At 40.2% G+C, this 23,454-nt stretch overlaps 1 protein-coding gene across 4 annotated transcripts in view; it reads right to left on the bottom strand.

The window, feature by feature from the left end:
- Positions 1-23,454, bottom strand: part of lekr1 (leucine, glutamate and lysine rich 1) — a 176,598-nt gene that overhangs the window by 145,271 nt on the left and 7,873 nt on the right. Inside the window, exon 1 of one of the 4 annotated variants that reach the window (XM_059651081.1) lies at positions 14,400-14,488. The exons of the other annotated variants lie outside the window; for them this stretch is intronic. Coding sequence (XP_059507064.1) covers positions 14,400-14,474 — 75 coding nt within the window. The 5' untranslated portion in view covers positions 14,475-14,488. Of the gene's footprint in view, positions 1-14,399; positions 14,489-23,454 lie in introns of those variants that run through there. 4 annotated transcript variants of the gene reach the window in all.

The following is a 23,454-nucleotide window of genomic DNA, read 5'->3' on the forward strand; positions in this document are numbered from 1 at the left end:
ACCAGTTTCAAAATCTCCCCTTCCCCTACTGCATCCGTAAACCAGCCCAGTTCATCCCCTCCCCCTGCACCACACAACCAGCCCAGCTCTTCCCCCCCACCCACTGCATCCCAAAACCAGTCCAACCTGTCTCTGCCTCCCTAACCGGTTCTTCCTCTCACCCATCCCTTCCTCCCAGCCCAAGCCGCACCCCCAGCTACCTACTAACCTCATCCCACCTCCTTGACCTGTCCGTCTTCCCTGGACTGACCTATCCCCTCCCTACCTCCACACCTACACCCTCTCCACCTATCTTCTTTACTCTCCATCTTCGGTCCGCCTCCCCCTCTCTCCCTATTTATTCCAGTTCCCTCCCCCCATCCCACTCTCTGATGAAGGGTCCAGGCCCGAAACGTCAGCTTTTGTGCTCCTGAGATGCTGCTTGGCCTGCTGTGTTCATCCAGCCTCACATTTTATTGTCTTGGAATCTCCAGCATCTGCAGTTCCCATTATCTCTCAACATTTAACAGTTCTGTTCAAAATTCTAACAACAGTAAGGAAGAAGCTGTTCTTGAATCTATTTGTAAGTATTTTAAAACTTTTATATTTTCGGCCTGCTGGAAGAGGGTGGAAGACAGTATATTCGGATGTGAGGAGTCTTTGATCATGTGGTTGTTTTCTAGAGACAGCAGGAAGTTTAGATGAAGTCAATGGATTGAAAGCTGATTTGCATGATAGACTGGGCTGTGTTCATGACTCTATGTAGTTTCCTGCGGTCTTGGGAAAAGCAGTTGCCATAGCATGCTGTGATGCATTCAGATAGGGTGCTTTCAATGGTGCATCTGTAAAAATTTGTAAGAAATTTTGTGGACATGCCGAATTTCCTTAGTGTCTTGAGGAAGTAAAGGAGTTGTTGTGCCTTCTTGACTGTGGGTGGACCAGGGCAGATTGTTGGTGATCATCACTGCTAGAAACCTCACCACGTCAGCACCATTGATGCAGACACGGCCATGCCCTCCACTCCACTTCCTAAAGTCAATGACCAGTTCCTTTGTTTTGCTGCTGTTGATAGAAAGATTGTTTTCTTTAGACCACGCTGCTAAATGCTTAATCTCTTTCCTCAACCCTATCTCTGTTGAAATCCAACCTACAATGGTGGTACCATCAGCAAACTTGTAAATGGAGCTGAGTGGAACTTGGCCACACAGTCATGAGTGTACAAGGAGTACACAGTAGTAGGTAGTCCTGTGGGGCACCAGAGTTGAGGATTATTGTGGAGATGTTGTTGCCTATTCTTACTGATTAGGATCTATGGGTCAGGATGTCAAGGATCCAGTTATAGAGGCAGGAGGTGAGACCTAGGTCTCAGAATTTGAAGATGAGTTTGTTTGGAATTGAAGGTGTTGAAGGTGGAGCTGTAGTCAGTAAGTAGGTATCTTTGTTATGCAGATGCTCCAGGGATGAGTGTAGCGCTAGGAGATGGAGTCTACTGCGGACCTGTTGCGCCAGCAGGCAAACTGCAAAGAATCAAGGGAATCTGGGAGGCTGTGTTCATGTGAACCATAATCTAAACTCAAAAAGATCAGGCAGTGACAAAACAATGGAAGTTGTAATTAGCAAAAGGCAGCAGGAAAATGTGAGAACAAATGTGAATAGCATGGAATATGAACGTGATTCAGGATCAGGTCAGAGAGAAGAAGGCAAGATGGAATAAGAGCAGCAAAAAGCATGGATGTTTGGGAGAAAAAAAAAATAAGAAACTGAAACTTTATAAAATTGAGAAGGGATAAGAAAAAACATTAAGACTGGAAAAAAATGAAACATTACAAATTAAAACATAACTATAATGCCTAACATTGCATTTGTCCTCACGAGGATTTGCACTAAATTTGTAAAAATATTAACCATCTTTAAATTGGTGAATACTGTAAAATTAAACAATAACTTAAGCCTATTATATTAATCTTCATGTGCAATGCAATTTCCTCATGCCATTTCTAAATCTGTTGTCGACAAATTGCTAAGAGTTATAATTAGTCAAGAACTCCACTATCAATGTATTATGAGATTACAAGCATAGCAATTCCAGTGCTCCTACAGTGGCATAATTGGGCAACATTTTGACTGTGGTTTCAACAGCACATTTGGTGCGGCACTGAATGCTCGGTGATCACAGAACACAGCTCTGAGATGCTGCATCAACGTATTCAGTCTGAACAGTTAGAAAATGGGCAGCTAGGTTCAGGCATAGGTTGTGTATGAGAGCAGGGCCAAACCAGGACCTACTCCACTATCTTACTGGGGTACTTCAGTTGCATTGACTTTTTTTCTGTCAATAACAGAGGTTGGCAAATCAACTGGCTTTAAAATTTAACTTTTTCCATTTGAAAAATAAACTAAAATTAAAGTTATGAAAACCATTCTGGCTGTATCATTCTCCCTCTTAGTTGAATACACATTTAAAACACAGAAACACGTTACAATAGGTGTGTAATCAGAACACTACTACGTTTTGTTTCTGACACACAGAAGATAGAAAAAAATTAAAATGATGGCTCATTTAAGAACACCTTCTTTCTTGCTATTATCAGACTTACGAACGGATCTCTCATATATTCAAGTTGATCCTTCTCGCACTTTCTCTGTAAGCAGTAACATTTTATTCCGCATTCTATACTGTTATCCTGCTGTACCTACGTAAGGTATGATTTGTCTGGCTAGCATGCCGAACAATACATTTCACTATACCTCGGTACATGTGACAATAATACATCAAATCAAAACCAAAATTAAATAAGGAGACCAAAGTTGTACTTCAAATGTGGCTTCAAAAAGGCTCACAAATAAATAGAGAGGAGGGGTGGGGCTGGGAAGGTAGGTGGGATGGTGATAGATGAATGCAGGTAGGGAGTGGTGGGGATTGGTCAGTGAGAGGAGTAGATAGGTGGGAGAGAAGATGGACAGATTGTGTCAGGTCAAGGAGGTAGGGATGAGAGGGAGGGTCGGTCATGGGATGAGGTTGGGTGTGGGGAGATTTTGAAACTGGTAAAATCTGCATTTAGGCCATTGGGTTGTAGGCTCCTAATGCGGATTTTATCTTGTTTATTTAAAGAATATTTAAAGAAATGATCCTATCCAAAAAATATTATGATAGAGAAAATTATTCCATCAGTAAAGTAAAAAGTTTAAAAACAGCACTAAAAGCCAATAAAAGACATTTCAACAAATAAATTTTGTCACATTATATTGTCAAATTAGCAACCTTCAAAAAGTTTTACTTTTAGTTTAAACCCGTATTTTGAAAATTAAAGTTATCAGTCACTAAAGTTGGATTAAGAGTTGGAAAAAAGATTGGAAAGAGGAACTTATGAGTACCCAGTAACCATACTTTTGATTACTGAGTAATATAATTCAACTATAAAAAAAAGTATAACACCTTTAATATTGAAATACCTATCACAACAGTAAATAAAGGGTATAGCAGATACAGTGTTTTCAATTAAATGCATCGCAAATAAAACCATAACAGATGTAAAATGTAAAATATGCAAAATAGAGCATTATATACAATAAACGAGTATCTATATATTATACGCATGTATACACTTCTTACAATTTGATGCTTAATTGCCTGTGCTAAATAGATATTTCAACCAGAGTCATAAAGTTGAACAGCACAGAAACAGACCCTTTGATCCAATTTGACCTTGCCAAATACATATCCAGAATTAATTTAGTCCTACTTGCCAACATTTGGCCCATATCCCTCTAACCTCTTCTCAATCATGTACCCATCAAGACGCCTTCTAAATGTTGTAATTGTCCCAGCCTCCACCACCTCTCTGGCAGCTCATTCCAAAAATGCACCACCCTATGTGTGAAAAAGTTGCCCCTCTCACCTTAAACCTATGCCCTCTGGTTTTGGTCTCCCCTACCCTCAGGAAAAGACCTTGGCTATTCATTCTATTCATGCTTCTCATAATTTTACAGGCCTCTATAAGGTCACCCCTCATCCTCTGACACTCCAGGGAAAATAGCCCCAGCCTATTCGGCCTCTCCAAGAGCTCAAAATCTGCAACCCCAGAGACATCCTTGTAAATCTTTTCTGAACCCTTTCAAGTTTAAAAAAATCTTTTCTATAGCAGGATTGATGTGAAGAGCAGAATTGAACGCAGTTTTCCAAAAGTGGCCTAATCAATGTCCTGTACAGCCAAATATGACAACACAACTCCTATACTCAATGCACTGACCATTAAAGGCAAGCATACCGTATGCCTTTTTCACTACCCTGTCTACCTGTGATTCCATTTCAAGGAACTATGAACTCGCAACCCCAGATCTCTTTGTTCATTAACAGCCCCCAGGGCCCTACCATTAAGTGTGTGAGTCCTTGACTTGCCCCACCAAAATACAACACTTCGCATTTATCTAAATTAAACGCCATCTGCCTCTTCTCGGCCCATTGGCCCATCTGATCTCAGTCCCATTGTACTCTGAGACACTGTACATTACACCATCAATTTTCATGTCATCTGCAAACTTACTAGCCATTCCTCCTACATTCACATCCAAATCATTTATATCCAAATCATTTATATGAATTACAAAAAGCAGCAGACCCAGCACCAATCCTTGCAGTACATTGCTGGTCACAGGCCTCCAGTTCAAAAAACAACACTCCACCACCATCCTCTATCACCTAGCTTCAAGCCAATTTGTATCAGCTCTAAAGTGGGTCAGAAGAAAGTGTTCAATGTTTCTCAAATTCTGTTCTACTAATTATTTGGACTTCAAAGAAATAAATGATGTGTGAAATTTTTCAGTCTGATTGTTTCACAGAGTAATCAAAACTCCCACAAACAACTCAATAGCAATCACTACTAAAATGACGATAATTTTTTAAAAATCAGTGAGCAATTACTGTACAAAATGAAATCCATTGAATTCCCATCATTGCCTGGAAATGATTTGACCAGCATTACTTTACAGCCCTATTATTCCAGCATTCAGAAGCCAGTTCTCTTTACCAGCAATAGATAAGAGTGCTATAAAGCGCTACTAATGAAATAGTTAAGTCATTACCATGGGCCAAAGAAATGCTAAACACACCAAAAACATTTGAACCGACGAATAATTATGGCTGCTTAGAAAGAATTTTAGAAAGTGACACATGTTATAAATGTTACATGATTACTGATCATTGGTAATAATTTTTGTGGAAATTGATGTAGGACTCAGTCAGAAGAACCCCATTCACTCCAGATGTCAGCTTCAGTTCTTTGAACGTGCCAGAGCCAAACAAAAAACTGCAGATGCTGGAATCCAAGGCAGACAAACAGGAGGCTAGAAGAACACAGCAGGCCAGGCAACGTCTGAAGGAAAGAAGCAGTCAACGTTTCGGGTATTACCCTTCTTCAGTCCTTTGAAAGTGCTATCCAGTTTAGCTTTTTATTCCCTCACAAAATTAGTTTCTTCCAGTACATGGCTACTTTTGTAAGTATCTTTGCATTCTGATTCCACAACCATTTAAGGCAGCACCTTCCAGATCTCAATGATCCTATGTAATTCTATTGTTTTCTCTTCAGTTCCTTTCCAAATTATTTTAATTCTACAACTTCTAGTTAGTGACCCATTCATCCCAGGAAATAAATTCGCCTTACTTGCTGTATGAAAACTCTATGGATATTCTAGCTGAGGCTTAACCTGAGGTTTGTAAAGTTAATTAAGACTTTTTTGTATTTGTTATGAGTGCCCCTACTAACAAACATGTATACTTCCATAGGCTTTAACAAATCTCTCAATTTGCCTTGCCATTGCAAAGAGTTTTGACAATTCACCCATCCACCTCTGCACCACAAAATAATATTACAGCACTGAAATGATGCTGCTTCACTGCTTAATTTCTTCCAATTCACATCGTTTCACACTTTTCTGAAATAAAATGCACCTTCCACATGTCTGCTCATTTCTCCAATTGTTCTTTGTCACCATGAAGTGTGTTATTGGTCTACTCCTGTTTGCAACATTACCAAGTTCTGAATCATCCACAAACTTTGGAGTTTGAGGAATGGAACAGAATAGAAAAGTAGGGATGATTTTCTGCAGTTGTTTGGATTTGATGAAGCCACATTTGAAGTACAACTTTGGTCTCCTTATTTAATTTTGAGTTTGATTTGATTTGATTTATTATTGTCACATGTACCGAGGTATAATGAAATGTATTGTTCGGCATGCTAGCCAGACAAATCATACCTTACGTAGGTATAGCAGGATAACAGTACAGAGTGCAGAATACAATGTTACTGCTGACAGAGAAAGTGCAAGATGGATCAACTTGAATATATGAGATATCCGTTCATAAGTCTAATAACAGCAGGAAAGAAGGTGTTCTTAAATCTGTCGGTATGTGTTTTCAAACTTTAGTGTCTACTGACCAATGGAGAGTGGCAGGCAGTATAACTGAGGTGTGAAGGGCTTTAGATTATGTTGGATGCTTTTCCAAGGCAGGGGGAAAAGCAGACAGAGTCAATGGAAGAAAGGCTGATTTTTGTAATGGATTGGGCTGTGTTCACAACTTTGTAATTTCTTGCAGTCTTGGGCACAGCAGTTGCCATCCCAACGTATGATGCATCTGGATAGAATGTTTTCTATGCTGCATCTACAAAATTGTTAAGTGTCATTGTGGATGTGCCAAATTTCTTTGGCCTTCTGAGGAAGTAGAGGCGTTGGTGTGCTTCCTCGACTATAACATGGCCTGGATGAACCAAGGTTGATTGTTGGTGAAATTTACTCCTAGGAACTTGCAAGTTCTCAACAATCTCCACTTCAGCACCATACTGAGAGGGGCATGTCCTCCACTCCACTTCTTGAAGTCAATGAACAGCTCCTCCATTTTGCTGACATTGAGGGACAGATGTTATCTTTTCACCATGCTACTAAGTTGTCAATTACCTTCTTGTACTCGTCTCCTTGTTGTTTGAGATCTAACCAACTACAGTTGTGTCATCAGCAAATTTTTACTGGAATTAGAGCTAAATTTGGCCATTCAATCGTGAGTGCACAAGGAGTATAGTAAAGGGCTGATTACACAAGGAGCTGAGTATACAACCTTGTGGCACACATGTGTTGAGGAGTATTGTAGAGGAGGTGGTGCTGCCTATCTTCACTGATTTGGTCTGCGGGTCAGGAAGCCAAGTTGCAGAGCGGGATCAGAGTCCTAGGTCTTGGAGTTTAGAGATGATTTTTGTTGGATGCAAATACATTAAAAGCATTTCACAAAAGGTTCTTTTGCCTAATATCCAGGAGTGGGGGTATATGGTTAACAAAGGAATAAAAAATTATTCGGTGCAGCTTGGAATGCGCATTTGACAGCAAAATCAGATTAGATTTTATCGAAAGGCAGGGTATTTTAAAGAGACCAAATGGCTTACTCCTGCTCCTAATTCACACTAACTGTAGTGTAAAATGGACTGTTATGCATTTCTGTTTCATTTGCCAATCTCTTTAAATATGTGCCTTCTGGTCATTAATGAAAATAGTGGGCTGAATTTCAACTGTCAAGAATCTGATGTGAATCTAGTTCCAGGTCCCAGCCTTGCATAACATGCTTTGATATGTATTGTACAATTTTCAATGATCCAGCCCAATTAAACACTAGACTTGATGTTGAATCAGGGACAGCAGGTGGAATCCCAACACTCTGTGGCCTAAAAGAGGTCCTCCAATAGTCAAGAGTGTAGTAGGACTGGTGATTGGGAGTCTGCAGGTCAGGAAGTGAAGGATCCAGCTGCAGAGGTGGGAGCAGAGTCCTAGGACATTACCAGTGGGCCACCAAGAGTTTCACAACAGTGACATTTTAAAGGACAAATTTAAATTTCTGTGTCCCTTGTCACAGTTGAGAAACTCGAGGTGCATTGGTAATGCTTCTATCTCGTAGCTAGGGTGCCTGAGTTCAAATCCTATCTGTTCACACTCCCAACTGGAAATCCCTCAGTAAGGTCTTTGATTAGTAATATTTGGCCTCAACTGGCTACTCTCTTCTCCCAACTGGGCAGCTGATCTGACCCTGAGCCTACCTCTTTCAAAACAGCTCGGGGTTGAGACTGTGGCAAGGAAATGGTGTAGAAGCCAATGGCACGAAATTGTGAACCTGTCTACAATCACCTGGTTTAAAAATATAAAAGTTTGACTTTTACTGATTCTATCCAAACCCTTCATGTTTTTAAACACCCTACCAAATATCCACTTTGCCTCTTCTGCTGTAAGAACAACTCTAGATTCTTGATCACGCCCATTTAGCTGTAATTCCTTAGTATCGGAACCATCCTTGTAAATCTGTTCCCCACCCCTCCATTGCCTTCCTGTTCTTCCTAAGGTGTGGTGTTGAATTGAATTTAATTAGTTTTATTGTCACATGTACTCAAATAAGTACAGTGAAAAGGTTTTAAGTCACCATTTACAGCACCATCATAGATACACAAGTATCTAGATACAATCCTTAGATACAGAGTGAAGAAATGAAAAAAAAAGTTACATAACAGCTATACACAGTATAAAGATAGGTCAGAAAAACAGCAAGCTAAGTTAAAAAGACAAACATCACAGTCTCTCGACAACAAACCAGTGCAGGGGGCCATCACATGGTCTGACCACTGGCTGCCATCACTATGTGCACTGGGCTGCTGCCGCCGCTCCCACATCCAAATTGGACATTTGGGTGGGGCAGAATAAAGTTTATACAAGCTGATAAACCCCTTAGCTTTTGTACTTTGTATCTTTATTTCAAATAGCCAGGATTCGATATGGTTATTGATTGCGTTGTCCTGTCCTACTAACTTCAACAATACATGCCAATTGTTCTCGTGTGCTTTTAAATGTACGTCAAAGGAAAAGATGCGCAAAAGTAAACATGGGTTCCTTCGAGGCAAAAATAGGAGAAATTATACTTGGGAAATCAGAAAAAAGCCCTAACACAGACATTTCCATCACTCCAGCACAATGACTGTATCACACACTATCTCCTTCTATACTCACTACAGCATTCAGCAACTGCTACACTCCTCACATCTTTCACCTTCTCACGCGTCTACCATCTTGTACATGCCAATACCATATTGTACACTGACATACATTTTCTGAACTTCTCAGGATTCTAACACTGACATGTTTCCTTCTTTCTCACAAGGCAAGTTCACACATAATAGCAGGAAGCAACACCAAGAGTATTAATCTGCGTCCACCGGTTATCCCCATGTGTTGAGCAGGCAGGATAATGACATCTGGCAAGCCAAGAAGATTTTCAATCATCTTTTACTTTCCTGCATTCTCAGTTACATCTCACCCTTATATAATGACCTATGAGAAGTGCAGCTGCTTTCAGAATCTATTCATCTTTCCTACCCACACACAAAGGTAAAAAGGTAGAAAGATAGTCATACAAACATTAATTAATTCAACAGTGAGGCCCACTGCAGTAAAACATGGAACATAGAACAGTACAGCACAGTACAGGCCCTTCGGCCTATGATGCTGTGCTGAACTTTTATCCGAAACCTAAGGTCTATTTAATCTCCACTCCACACTTATACTTTCATCCATATGCCTATCTGATAGCTGCTTAAATGCCCCTAATGAGGGTGACTCCACTACGCTCTCCAGCAATGCATTCCACGTCCCGACCACTCTCTGAGTAAAGAACCTACCTCTGATGTCTCCACTATATCTACCTCCACTCATTTTAAAACTATGCCCCCTTGTAATAGCTACCTCCACCAGAGGGAAAAGTCTCTGTCCACTCCATCTATACCTCTGATCATTTTGTTCATCTCTCATCCTTCATCGTTCTAAACAGAAAACCCCTAGCTCTCTCAACTGTTTCTTGTAAGTCCTTCCCTCCATTCCAGGCAACATCCTGGTAAATCTCCTCTGTTCCTTTTCCAACACTTCCACATCTTTCCTGTAGTGAGGCGCCCAGAACTGGACACAATACTCCAGAAGTGGCCGAACCAGGCTTTTGTATAGCTGGAGCATAACTACACGGGTCTTGAACTCAATCCCTCTATTAATGAAAGCTAACACAACATACACCATCTTATCAACTCTATCCACCTGGATGGCAGCTTTCAGGGAACTGTGGACATGAACCCCAAGATCCCTTTGCTCCTCCAAACTTCCAAGAATCTTTCCATTATTCCCGTATTCTGCTTTCAAGTTTGTCCTTCCAAAATGAATCACCTCACACTTTTGAGGGTTAAATTCCATCTGCCACTTCTCAGCCCAGCTCTGCATACTATCAATGTCCCTTTGAAACCTAGAACAGCCCTCCGCACTATCTACAACTCGACCCACCTTTGTATCATCCACAAATTTACTAATCCACTGTTCCACTCCTACATACAAATCATTTACAGTAGTGGAGTCAATGGTCTTGTTTTAGCATGTCTGTTGGTCATCATACCCTCGTTGATGGTAGAGGAAAGCAAAAACTGTACAATTTGAGGTGATTAACATGGTGGTTGAGAAGACTGCATCAAATGGAGGGAGAGACTGTTAGTGCTAGGGACAAGGGAATAATTTGTCAGAATAACTTCAGAATAATTTGTTACCTAACAGTTTTAGAAATAAACTGCTCGGTCGTGCTCTTTACCTGCATCTGCATCTGCAAGTTCTTGCTTGACTTCTTCCTGATCAGGCTTCTCTAAGGCCTCTGAGTAACAATTTTGGAGTGTACAGCAAATGATGATGAATATTGAAAACTTTTTCTGGGTTGCTTCTACAACTGAACTGTTGTTTTAGGATGCCAGTGCTTGCTTACTCTGGCTCTTTTTACATCTCAGCACATGAAGGATTCTAGAAGTTTGGAACTTTCTTCCACCTACCACTATTGAAGTTACATTAATTGTAATTTCATATCAGAGATTGTTAGACTGTTGTTAACCAAAACTATTAAGGGATACAGAACACAAGGCAGGTTTTTTTATAAAGTTCACTTATGGGATATGGGCCAGCATTTATTGCCTGTTTCTAATTGCCCTTGAGAAGGTGGTGGTGAGCTGCCGTCTTGAACCCATGCAGTCCATGTGTTGTGGGAAGACCCACAATGCCACCAGGGAGGGAATTCCAGGATCTTAATCCAGAAACAATGAAAGAATGGCGATATATTTCAAAGCATGGTGAGTGGGTTGGAGGGGAATATGCATGTGCTGATATCTGTTGCCCTTGTCCTTCTAAATGAAGTGGTCGGGATTTGAAAGGTGCAGTCCAAGGATCTTTAGTGAATTTCTGCAGTATATCTTGTAGATTGCACACATTGCTGCAACTGATCATCTGTTGTGGTGGGATGTGGTGCCGGTCAAGCAGGGTGCTTTGTCCTGGATGGTGTCAAGCATCTTGAGTGTTTCTGGAGGTGCACCCATCCAGGCAAACGGGAGTATTCTGTCACACTGCAGGTGTAGGTGGTGGACAGGCTTTGTAGATTCAGGAGATGAGTAAACTGCTGCAGTATTCCTAGCCTCTGACCTGGTCTTGTAGCCACTGTGCTTATGTATGTTGACCTCCTGGCCTAGCGCAATAGCCTTCCAATATGGCATGATGACCTCTGGCCTGGTGCAGCAGCCTTCCAGTGTGGCACGGTAGACTCCTGTAGCAGCCTCCCAGGGTGGCATCTCAGTGTGGCATCCTCTCGAACTGGCATGGTGACCTCGACCCAATGTAGCTGTCTAAAGCGATCTCTCAGCCTCATGATCCTCAAGGCAAGGTCTGGAGCCAGGGCCAGGCATGGACTTGAGGCTAGGTGCCAAATCCCATTATCACACCTTAACATCACAGCAAACTTGGAGCCGATCACATACCTGGGTCACTTGTTGCGATAAGAATTGGACACTAATACCGGGACATACACTGCATTTCCCTTGACACTGATTTGTTTATTGTGGCTGTAACACTTTATTTGCCAACTTGCTTCCAAATGCTTTCCATGGATACCAGTTTGTTGTGCATGTGATGATCCATAACAGAACTTTCATTACATTGAATTCCCACTTTCTATGAGATTTCTCATTTGGATTTCTCATTTTTTTATCTATCTTTCAATAAATCCATTTCATGGAACTCTATTTTCAAATAGTTTATAAATAAGTGAAAATCTAATGTCCAAATACTCATCCCCAGGATGCCAATTTGAGGACATACACATTTCTTCTGTCCCCTACCTCTTCTTAACTTCTTGTATTTACATTTTCACTATTGGTAATCTATGTGATACTTTGTCAAATGCCTTCTGGAAATCTAAATGAATAATATTCATGCATTTATCTGCCATCATATTACCTCCTCAAAGATTTCAACGAAGTCAGTTACAAAACCTTTACCCATACAAATCCTTGTTGGCCTTCGCTGTTCTGCTCATGTTTGTCTAAATGTTCAGTCACTCCAACCATAAAAGCAGATGTTTAGAATGTTCTCAGAAGTGACTGTGCACTAATAGCCCTACAGCCTCCTGGTCTGAACTAATACTTTCTTATGTGTCCAAGTTCCTTTAATCTTTGTCTCTTGCATATCTACAATTTTAATAGAACAATTATTGTTAGTCATCCCAATGACATTAAGCTCTAGAATTTTCCCCTAACCCTTTCCAATTCACCTTCTTCCTTTAAGGTGATCCATAAAACTCTGTCTCTGATCAAAATTTTGTTTATCTGTCCTAATATTTTTGGGTAAATTTTATTGATTTCAATGCTGTAAATCATCCACATCGAAGGTGCTATAAAAATGCAAGTTGCTGTTGTGGGAAATTTTTAATCTAAGAACACAATTGTTGTAATGAGAAGATTTTAGAACATCATCACTCCAACATTAACAACTCCTTCACCAGGTTATTTAACAAACATGCTGAAATTGAAATAATTGAGTCCTGAAGAATTGTCTGTGTTACTAGTTTCTCTATCACCATATTTATACTTAAAGTAGTTAGTTCTTGCTCCTCTTGATTTATTTTAAGATATTTTTAATCCTGAGTACTTTCCCAAAATCTACTATAAAGCAGCTATTTTTAATGCCTTGGCAGAGGTGATGGCCAAATGTGTTATTTCCAGAATATTAATCTTAAAACCCGTAATGTCCTGTGGATCTAGGTTTAAATCCTAGATGGAATTTGAATTCAAACAAAATCTGGAAGTAACATCTAATATTAATGATTGTCAGGAAAAACCCACCTGGTTCAGTAATGTTCTTTATGGAAGGAAACTGCTGTCCTTGTCTGGTCTGGTCTATATGTGACTAGAGAGACAGCAATGTGGTTAACACTTAACTGCCCTGAAGGCAAATAGGGATGGACAATAAATGCCAGCCACATATGAATCCTGTGGATGACTAAAACAACATCACCTGTCATAAGGGGGTCAACATTACTGTCAGGTATTATTTTTCTCTTAACTATTGGCCTTGATATCTGACACACAATTTTCAACATTGCCTTTTTATCAGTTTCTTTTAGGGCCTCGTCATATTCCTGTACTCTTCTTTATAATCTCACAATCTGCATGATCTCTGGTCTGTCTTGTCTTCGTATAAGGCCTCAACTTCAGTTTAGTACTATTTCTCTACCCTTGTCGAGCACTTGTCCTTTAGTATATGCACAAGTATTCTATTAAGTATCTTTCCTTCCTGAAAATATACTTGATTCATGCAAATTTGTAAAAATATGTTCCATAACCATTCAAACTGAACATTACTGGAAGTGCAACACAGTTCAAGTTCCTTCCATTCAGTATTTAGCTTTGAGGTAATTCAATACAAAAGCACTTACTGACAATATTTGTAACATACATTCTAAAGGATATCCAAAATAGGATTTAACCTAGTTTCCAGCTCCTCAGTTTATCATGGCAGCTGGACAACGCTTTCAAGGATGGTCCCCCATACCTTAGCATATTTATCAATGCATTGTCCTGGACTTAGAACGTGTCGGTATACAACCCTCGTTTATGGCTGTGGGCATTTCTTTGGATTCAAAGACAAACAGGTTTTGGGCGGGTCAAAGAGGCTCTTGTACCAAACTGCTGGTTGATATTTGTCTCAGTATATGTTCCTGGGAACAGCCAAAAAAGCACAAAGTCTGGGGCTGCCACACAGGCTGACCCTTGACTAAAACCAAGACATGTTCTTCAAGGCTTTCTTTGCAAAGGTACATTCCAGAAGGAAGTAGGCAGTGGTCTCCTTCCCACTACAGTATCCTCAAAGGCAGCATGCAGAGAAGTGAGACTCCAAGCATGCAGGAAGGGTCTAATGCAGAGGCTCCTTCCCACCATCAGCCAAGGCACGTCCTAGCACTTGTTTGAAAGGTCTGGTGATGAGACATTCAGCCAAATAGATTTAACACTGTGCTCATTAAGTCAGGCAACAAGATTAACAATTTACTTTACCTGAGAACTTGGAGGACATACATCTGGATCACTGCCTGATGAACTTTGGTTGTGCCCCTGCTTAAACTTCTCCATGATGGATAGGTGGTAGGTACAGTCCAAATGGTGGACACTCAGTAACACTGTGGCCAGACCAATTCTTCACAACCAGAGACAGACAGAACTTCAGCATGTAGTGACAACTGATGTTTGTGTACCCAGGGTTTATGTTCAGATTTGCACAGCCCTACATAAAAAATGGCTGTCAGGATGAAGGCTACGCTGGACGTATTTTATCTCCTATTGTCCAGAGATTTCAACACGATATCACTGTGGACACAGTTCTTTTTTATCTTCAGACTAGGTGTAAGATGCCACGTGATCACCACAGTGCAGTTGTGCAGCCACAACCATACCTATGCCATGTACAACAATACCAGAAGCACATCACACCTGATGACCAGGTTCTTACCCACATTGGAAGGGTCCATGGTCTGCAAATAAAAGGAATATTAATCAAGCTTTCTTCAATGCCAACCAGTCAGCATCCTTTTATTCCTTAGTACAAACCATTGTGTTTCTACTGTTTCCTACCTGAAACATTATTGTTCGCAATAAGGTCCCTGGCAGTAATTTGTAGCTCCTTGACTTGAACACCTAATTTATAGGTGTGAACTCACCTTATGGATGAAGTGTAAACCACTTTTCTGAATATGAAACAGGCACCAAAGTGAAGCAATTGAAATACAGCACATGCTTTCAATAGCGAAAGATACATCTTTCACTTATTAGTACAATAAGACTGCAGCATAGTTGAAGCGAATATATATTTACAGAAGTGCACATTATAGGAACATAGGAATGGGAGTAAGCCATTCAGCCCATCCAGCCTGTCGCTTTATTCAATGAGATCATGGTTGGACTGTGGCTTAACTCCTTATTCCTGCCTTTGGCCCATAACCTTTAATACTTTTGCTTAGCAAAACTTTATCTCAATTCAGGTTTAACAACTGATCTGGCATCAACTGCCATTTATGGAAAATAGTATCAAATCCTTACCATCCTTTCTGATTAGAAGGTTTCCTAATATCTCTCCAGAATGGTTTTGCCCCAATTTTTAAGCAATGCTCCTTAAATCTAGAACCTCCAACCAATGGAGGTTACCTTGATCTACACTGTCTCTTCCTGTTAATACCTTGAAGACTTTGATCATATCACCCCTTAAACTTCTTAATTCTAGAGAAGACTGACCTTGTCAGTGATTTTTATGTCCCATGAATTAATTTTTAATAAATCATTCATGAAAGCAAACAGTACAGGCTCCCCAGAATGTTAGTGAAATAACTGCCCAGAGGCCAGTATTCCATCACCAAGTCACCCTTTATCAACATGTGCACAGTACATGGGCTCCGACCAACCAGTTTAGAGCTCGTCCCTAGAATAAGGAGATTCGCTGAGTGCCCCATTTATACCTGTCAGCCAGAGCTCTCTGATTGGCCCAGGTTAACAACCCCAATCAAGGATCTCATAATCAATAAAATCCACCTGACTTTTGTTCCAATCACTACAGTTACCATTCTCTCTTTGGGGAGATTACATAAACTAGGCTTGTATTTCATGGGGTATAGATAGGGCAGGAGTGATTTGAGTGAGGTTTTTAGGTCTTTAAAACAAATGTTTGGAGTAGATACTAAATAAATTTTCCTGGTGATAGTGGATCTTACACAAGGGAAAACAACCTTAAAATCAGATTCATGATTCAGCAGAGAAGTTAGGAAAATCCCTTTACCCAAAGAGTGGCTGAAGCATGGAATTCTCCATTATAAAATCTGCTAGATGCTAGCTTAATTAATAATTTCAAATCCAATACTGCTACACATTTTTGCTAGTTGGAAATACCAAAAAAAGGGGCAAAGTAAGATAAAGTTCAATTAGCTACTTTCTGTAGTTAACTAGGTCTTAAGTCTCAGCAAAGTCAACCACCAAATGTGTACTCTAGTACATCAAGAAAATTTCTGATTTCACACCTAGTCTCTCCTTACGGGCTCCCTACAGCAGCAGGGATAAACTTGGGAAATGAACAGTGTGAGAAATTGAAAGTGCATTCCACATTGCCACAATGGGATTCTCGTTGTTGCAACACTGATTAAATTCACTTCCTTTGCCACAACATGCTCCAAACAGAAGTGACAAATGGAACATTGCCAGAAGCCAAACCCTATTAGATCTAGACAGAAGTTTTTGTTTTCCGCTAAAAATTATTTTTCTGAAATCATAGAATTTAATATTTCAGAGAGAGAGAACGTCAAGTGATTTTATTCAGTGAATAAAAATCAAGTACAATGGGACAGCTTAAACTAGGCTGATGATGAAAAGAACACTATGTTCTCACAAGCTGTCACTTCTCTTTCTGAACAAACAAGCTTAGATATTGTACATACTGGCTCCAAGAAGTGCTGTCTGGAAGCAACCAGCCAATCTTTCACAACTGCAATATCATATGTCCAGCCAAAATTGTTTCTTAGTTCTACGCAAAATTTACAAAATTGATGGTTTACTGCAGGATCCTTACTGCCTTCTCAATTTTTGTAAACTATTTTATATCTGAGTATAAATTACATTGCAGATGGGGGAGAAAAAGCAAAAGAACTGCAGGTATGTTGTCTGGAAGAAAAGAGCAGATTACAAACATCAAGTTAACTCAAATTTCCAATTTAGACCATTTTATACGCCCTGAAAAGTGCCGATACAACTCCCACAAAACATAACTCCAAAGAATTTCAGACACTAGAAATCAGAAACAAAAACCAGAAAATACTAGAAAACCTCAGCAGGTCTGGCAGCACCTGTAGAGAGAAAGCAGTTAGCAGCTTCCTCATCTTTATCATGAAAGTGCATCTCCGTCTCCCATCAGAATAGTCTAAGGGCTCTTTGCTTCTTCCTGGATTAAAGGCCTGAACTGCCCCCATCCACACACTCTGGCTCTGTCTGGCTGAGCTTGTGCTCACTTTGAACAACACCTCCTTTAATTCCTCCCACTTTCTTAAGGTCAAAGATGTGGCTATGGGTACCTGCAGACATCCCAGTTATGCCTGTCTCTTTGTGAGGTCTGTGGAACATTCCTTGTTCCTATTCTGGCCCCCACCCAGAGCTCTTTCTCTGGTACTTCAATGAAATCACTAGTGGTGCTTCGCTCTCTCATCCAGAATTGGATAAGTTTATCAATTTCACTTCCAGTTTTCATCCCACTCTCACTTTCACCTGGTCCATCAGTGACTCCTCCCTTAACATCTCTGTTTCCATTTCTGGAGATATGCTGGCCACCAATAACCACTACAAACCCCACCAAATCCCACAGTTACCTTGTCTATACATTCTTACACCACACTTCCCATAAATACTATTCCATACTCCCAGTTCCTCCATCTCCATCATATCTGTTCTGATGATGCTTAGACACAGGGAGCCTCTGAAATGTCTACCTTCTTCCTCAGCCCAGGATTCCCCAACACTGTGGTTGGCAGGGCCTCAATCATGTCTGACCCATTTCCCACACCTCAGCCCTTAGCCCCTCTCTTCCCTCTCACAAAAGTGATAGGGATACCAGGTCTTCACATACCATCCCTCCAATATCCACATCTAAAGGATCACGAGCTGCCATTTCCATCACCTCCAGTGGGGCGCCAGCACCAGACACATGCTCCCCACCCATCTCCTCCCTACTGAGCTTTCTGCAGGGAACATTGCCTCCAAGGCACAATGGTCTACTCATTTTCCCAACATCTCTTCACAACCTGATGGCATCTTCTCTTGCAATCACAGAAGTTGTAACACCTGTGCAATTACCTTCTCCTTCCTCAGTATCCAAGGCCCCAAAGGCACCTTCCAGATGAAGCTGCAAGTCACCTACACATCATTCAATCTAGTCTACTGTATTCACTGCCCACAATGTGGTGTCCTCTAAACTGGTGAGACAAAATGCAGACCAGGTGACTACTTTGCAGAACACCTACATTCTGTTGGCAAAAATGACCCTGAGCTTCTGGGTGCCTGCCATTCCAACACAACACTGTGTTCCCTGGTCATTATCTCTGTTTTGGGCTTGCTACAATCCTCCAGGAAAGGTCAGCACAAGCTGGATGAACAACAGCTCATTTTCCATTTAGGAACCCTGTGGCCTTCTAGACTCAGTATTGAGTTCAATAATTTTAGGGCCTTTTCCTATGCCCTTATTCCAACTCCTATACACCAGGCCCTATCATCACACGAGCTGCTATCACAAATAACCTATTGTCAGCTACTCATGGTCCGCATTACCAGCTATTCATTCTCCCACACTGATCTCTACCTATTCTTTTGTCTGCACAACTTTGTTTCTCTCTCTCTGCCTGGTCTACATCATCTACTCCTTCACCATCCTCCCAACACTTCTTTAGCATATATATCAACCTTTTCCTAGCTATAATTAGTTCTGAAGGGTCACTGGACCCAAAACATTAATTCTGCTTTTTCTCCACAGATGCTGCCAGACCTGCTGGGTTTTTCCAGTAATTTCTGTTTTTGTTGGTACATTTATGGAAAATATAACAGCACCTGAATGAGATGGGCCAGTGGGTAGATGGAGTTTAATTTAGATAAATGTGAGGTGCTGCATTTTGGAAAGGTAAATCAAGGCAGGGCTTATACACATTAATGGTAAGGTCCTGGGGAGTGTTGCTGAACAAACAGACCTTGGAGTGCAGGTTTATTGTTCCTTGAAAGTGGAATTGCAGGTAGATAGGATAGTGAAGGCGGCATTTGGTACGCTTGTCTTTATTGATCTCTGCATTGAGTACAGGGGTTGGGAGGTCATGTTGCAGCTGTACAGGACATTGGTAAGGCCATTTTTGGAATACTGTATTCAAATCTGGTCTCCCTACCAAAGGAAAGATGTTGTGAAACTTGCAAGGGTTCAGAAAAGATTTACAAGGAGGTTTCCAGGGTTAGCGGGTTGATCTATAGGGAGAGGCTGAATAGGCTGTGGCTATTTTCCCTGGAACATTCGAGGTAGAAGTTTATAAAATCATCAGGGGCATAGATAGGGTGAATAGCCATGTCTTTTTCCTAGGGTAGTGGAGAACAAAATAGAGGGCATAGGTTTGAGGTGAGAGGGGAAAGATTAAGAAGGGTTCTAAGGGGCAACTTTTTCATACAGATAGTGGTACATGCATGGATTGAGCTGTCAGAGGAAGTGGTTGAGGCGTGTACAATTACAACATTTAAAAGGCATCTGAACGGGTATGTAGATCAGAAGGGATTAGAGGGAGATGAGTAAAATGCTGGTAAATGGGACTAGATTTAGTTGGGGCATTGGTTGGCATGGACAAGTTTGACTGAAGGGTCTATTTCCATACGGTACAGTTCTTTGACTCTGTAAAACATACAGACTTTTGAGGTCTTTAGGATTAGTTTTGTGTCATTTAATCTTTGTTGTAATTTGAATAGATCCCCATATTCTTAAACACCACGAGAGAAGGTTACTTAAATTGTGTCTTTATAAGGCAGCACGCAACGTATAAAATACTGCAAATTTTCAAACTGTTTTTATTTTAAAGAAATTTGCATATTGTATTCAAAGTTATCACAAAGTAGATATAATCCCTACAATGTGGAAATAGGCTATTTGGCCCAACAAGTCCACACTGCCCCTCCGAACAGCGTCCCACCCAGATCCATCCCCCTACCTCTTTCTCTGTAACACTGCATTTCCCATGTCCAATCCACATAAGTCACACCGCTGGATGCTACGGTAATTTAGTACGGCCAATCCACCTAACCTGCACATATTTGGACTGTGGGAAGAAACCGGAGCACCTGGAGGAAACCCATGCAGACACAGGGAGAATGTGCAAACTACACCCAGGCAGTCGCCCAAGGGTAGAACTGAACCCATATGCCAGGCGCTGTAAGGCAACAGTGCTAAGCACTGACCAACTGTTAGGCCCAGGAAGAAACATCTCTTTGGTGGAAGGATCAAGAATCATAGGTTACAAATTTAAAATAATTAGCAAAAGAAGTTATGGTGGCGCGAGTTTTAAAAAAAACTTTTTATGGCGTTTATCACCTGTAATGAATGTATTGCCTGAGACAGTGTGGAGGAGCCAAATTCATTTGATGGATTTATGGGATGTGGGACATTAAAGAGGGAACATGGTTGTCTAGAAAAGAATGTGCAGAGTTAGGAGAAAAGGCAGAGGTTTTTCCATTAGATTCATTCCTCCTTTAGAGATACAGCTTAGACACAAATGGCTTATTTCTATACAGTAACCATTCTACAATTCTCTGACTTCAGGATATTAAGGAACAGTGTTTTGTAAAGGTGCACAGGATTGAAGATTATGCAATGACTCATGTGCATTTAACCACTAGATCATGAACAAACTGTCCAGTCTTGCATCCTTTCCCAACCAGTCATGAGTCACATCTCAATTTTAAAAATCCCACACAAATAGTAAGATAATTTATGTATTTTGCATGAGTGCCAAATGGTGCCATGTTTTATTTGTTTATATTTTCAGATTCCATCTTTCTTCGTGATTTGCGCATTTGAAAAGTGATTCCACCACCAACGACCTATTCCCACCCACCCCACTGCATAAATAGTCATTTGAAAAGCTCTTAAGAATTTAGTAATACTGCATAGCATAAACAGGACATCAAGTGCAACCATTGAAAGCTGTTATCCGGGAAACACAACTCTCCACACTTGGAAAACATTCACTTTCTGTCAGGTTCCTGGAATTAATACTCATTCATTAAAATGTCTGTGTTGTTTGTGTGTCCCCTAGTTTCATTCACATGAAGCATGCTTGCATAAATGATCAAAATTCATCCACATTTAATAGCATGGCAGGGATAGTTGTGATTGAAAACTAAAAACTGAGAATACTACTTTTAGACAAGTATTTTACTTATTCTTTCAAAAGGCAATGTAATGTTGCATCATACCATATGTACAGCAAATAATTAGATTTTAACAACAGATACAAAATGTAAGCTAATAGATATAATAATCTAACAATGAAGCAACACTGATACTCAGTTCAGCTCTGAGGAATAGCAACTTTCAAAGTTGAATTTATTAAAGTTCCATCTGTCCACTTAGCACGATGTAAAAGATTCCATGGCACAAATAAGGATAGGGAGTTCCTCTGATGTCTTGGCCTATGTTTGTCTGTTAAGTAACACCACAAGAGTTAGTTACCTGGTCTCATTCATGTTTGCAAGACCTTGCTGAATATAAACTTGTATATGAATTTTCTACCTTATATTTTATAAAGTACTGCTTGACTGTGATGCAGTATTCTGAGGCCATGAAGGGAACACAGAAGTACAAGTTCCTTCTTTCTTTTATATTGAAGACAGATCAAGATTATGATAAAATTGACAAAGAAAATTCTGATGGAAAACTTTAAGAAACATTCATTAAAAGGAAACCATTGTTAATCGGCAGCTTTAGTTTGCTTTGCACATCATTGTGAGAAAGGCAGCTAATATCTTTCTGTTCCATTTAACAGAGCTTGTGTCTCCTCTGTTCAAACTAACTGAAACTCAAGCTGTTTTGCCAACTGTAGTTCAACATTTTCACACTGATCCACTATTTTAATTACTTAAACAGATAAATTTAAACTTTTCAGTAGTCATCAAGCTCTCCTTTAATGCGGGAGCTGAGAGGATTAATTTATGAACCGCTACTACCATTGTGTCAGTGGTGGAGACAGTGAATGTTGAAGGTGGCAGATTGTTTTACCATGAATGACATTGTGCTTCTTGAGTGTTGTACAAGCTGCACTCATCCACGCAACTGGAGAGGATTCCATCACGTCCCTGACCTGTGCATTGTAAATGATTGATAATAGGTGCAGAGACCTTTTTGTTAGTCATTCATGAGATGTGGGTGTTGTTACCTTGGTCAGTATTTATTGTCCAGACCTAATTGCCAGTGAGTTGCTTGCTAGGCCATTTCAGAGTCATTGCTGTGGATTTAGAATCACATCAGACCAGGTAAAGGATGAGAGATTTCCTGTCCCCTTTTACAACAATCAACGATACTACATGGCTTTAATTACAGACAACATGGTCGTTAATTACATACTTTTTTTGTTGAATTCAAAGCTCCCTATCTGCCATAGGGTGTTATGATGGGGAATGGCCAAACCCTTCTGATAATTAAACTAAAACACAAGTCCCAATCTGTTACGACAGGAGTAGGGGTTCCCCTCTAATAATTACCCTCTAAACACCCAGAGAAGCTTACCTTTCCCCTCGTAATCTATTAAAAGAATGGTTAAAAGAAAGAAAATCCCTGATCTCCACTTTACAAGTAACAGGAAACAATTTATTTATCTAACCCAACCATGAACAAATTAACAAAATTACTAACTAACCAACAATTCCACCATAGACTGCTAACAACTCCCTAACAAGTCTAAATTCTACTGGAATGCTGTTTAAATAAAGACAAATCCCATAAATATCAACCTAATTAAAAAGAAGCAATAAATTATAATCTAACCTCTCCAAGTTCACAGAGTCTTCTGGAATATTCTGTTGTGACAGCTCTCATCACAAATGTATTTCTCCGTTAATTCTGCTGTCAGGAATGTTTTATTGCTATAATTTCTTCAGTGAGGACTTTGAGTTAAAATACGGTGGTACCTGATCAATTAGATGGACTTTTTCTGATAGCCGAATGGTGCTAACTCTGGCAGGTGGCAGTTGGCTCTCTCTGATTTTCCAAATGCTTTTGTCTTATATACCCATAATGACATAATCAAATTATTTTAATATGATTGGTTTCAATTTGTCAACACCATCAGTTTTTAAATTCAATTGACTTTGAAACGTTGAGTTTGGTTCTAAATTAATTGTTTAGATTCAAACTTGTTGATGCTTTGCCTGCCACTTGTAAGGCTTTTTCTTTGATACACTTATTTCACTTTTTGAGGATCTCTGTATTGTCAACTTCAGCTGCTGTTGACAGGCATTTTTTTTAAACTTCTAAAGGACAAAGCAAAAATCTCTTCAAGGAACTACA

This window comes from Stegostoma tigrinum, chromosome 14 (genome assembly GCF_030684315.1).
Source record: "Stegostoma tigrinum isolate sSteTig4 chromosome 14, sSteTig4.hap1, whole genome shotgun sequence".
NCBI lineage: Eukaryota > Metazoa > Chordata > Chondrichthyes > Orectolobiformes > Stegostomatidae > Stegostoma > Stegostoma tigrinum.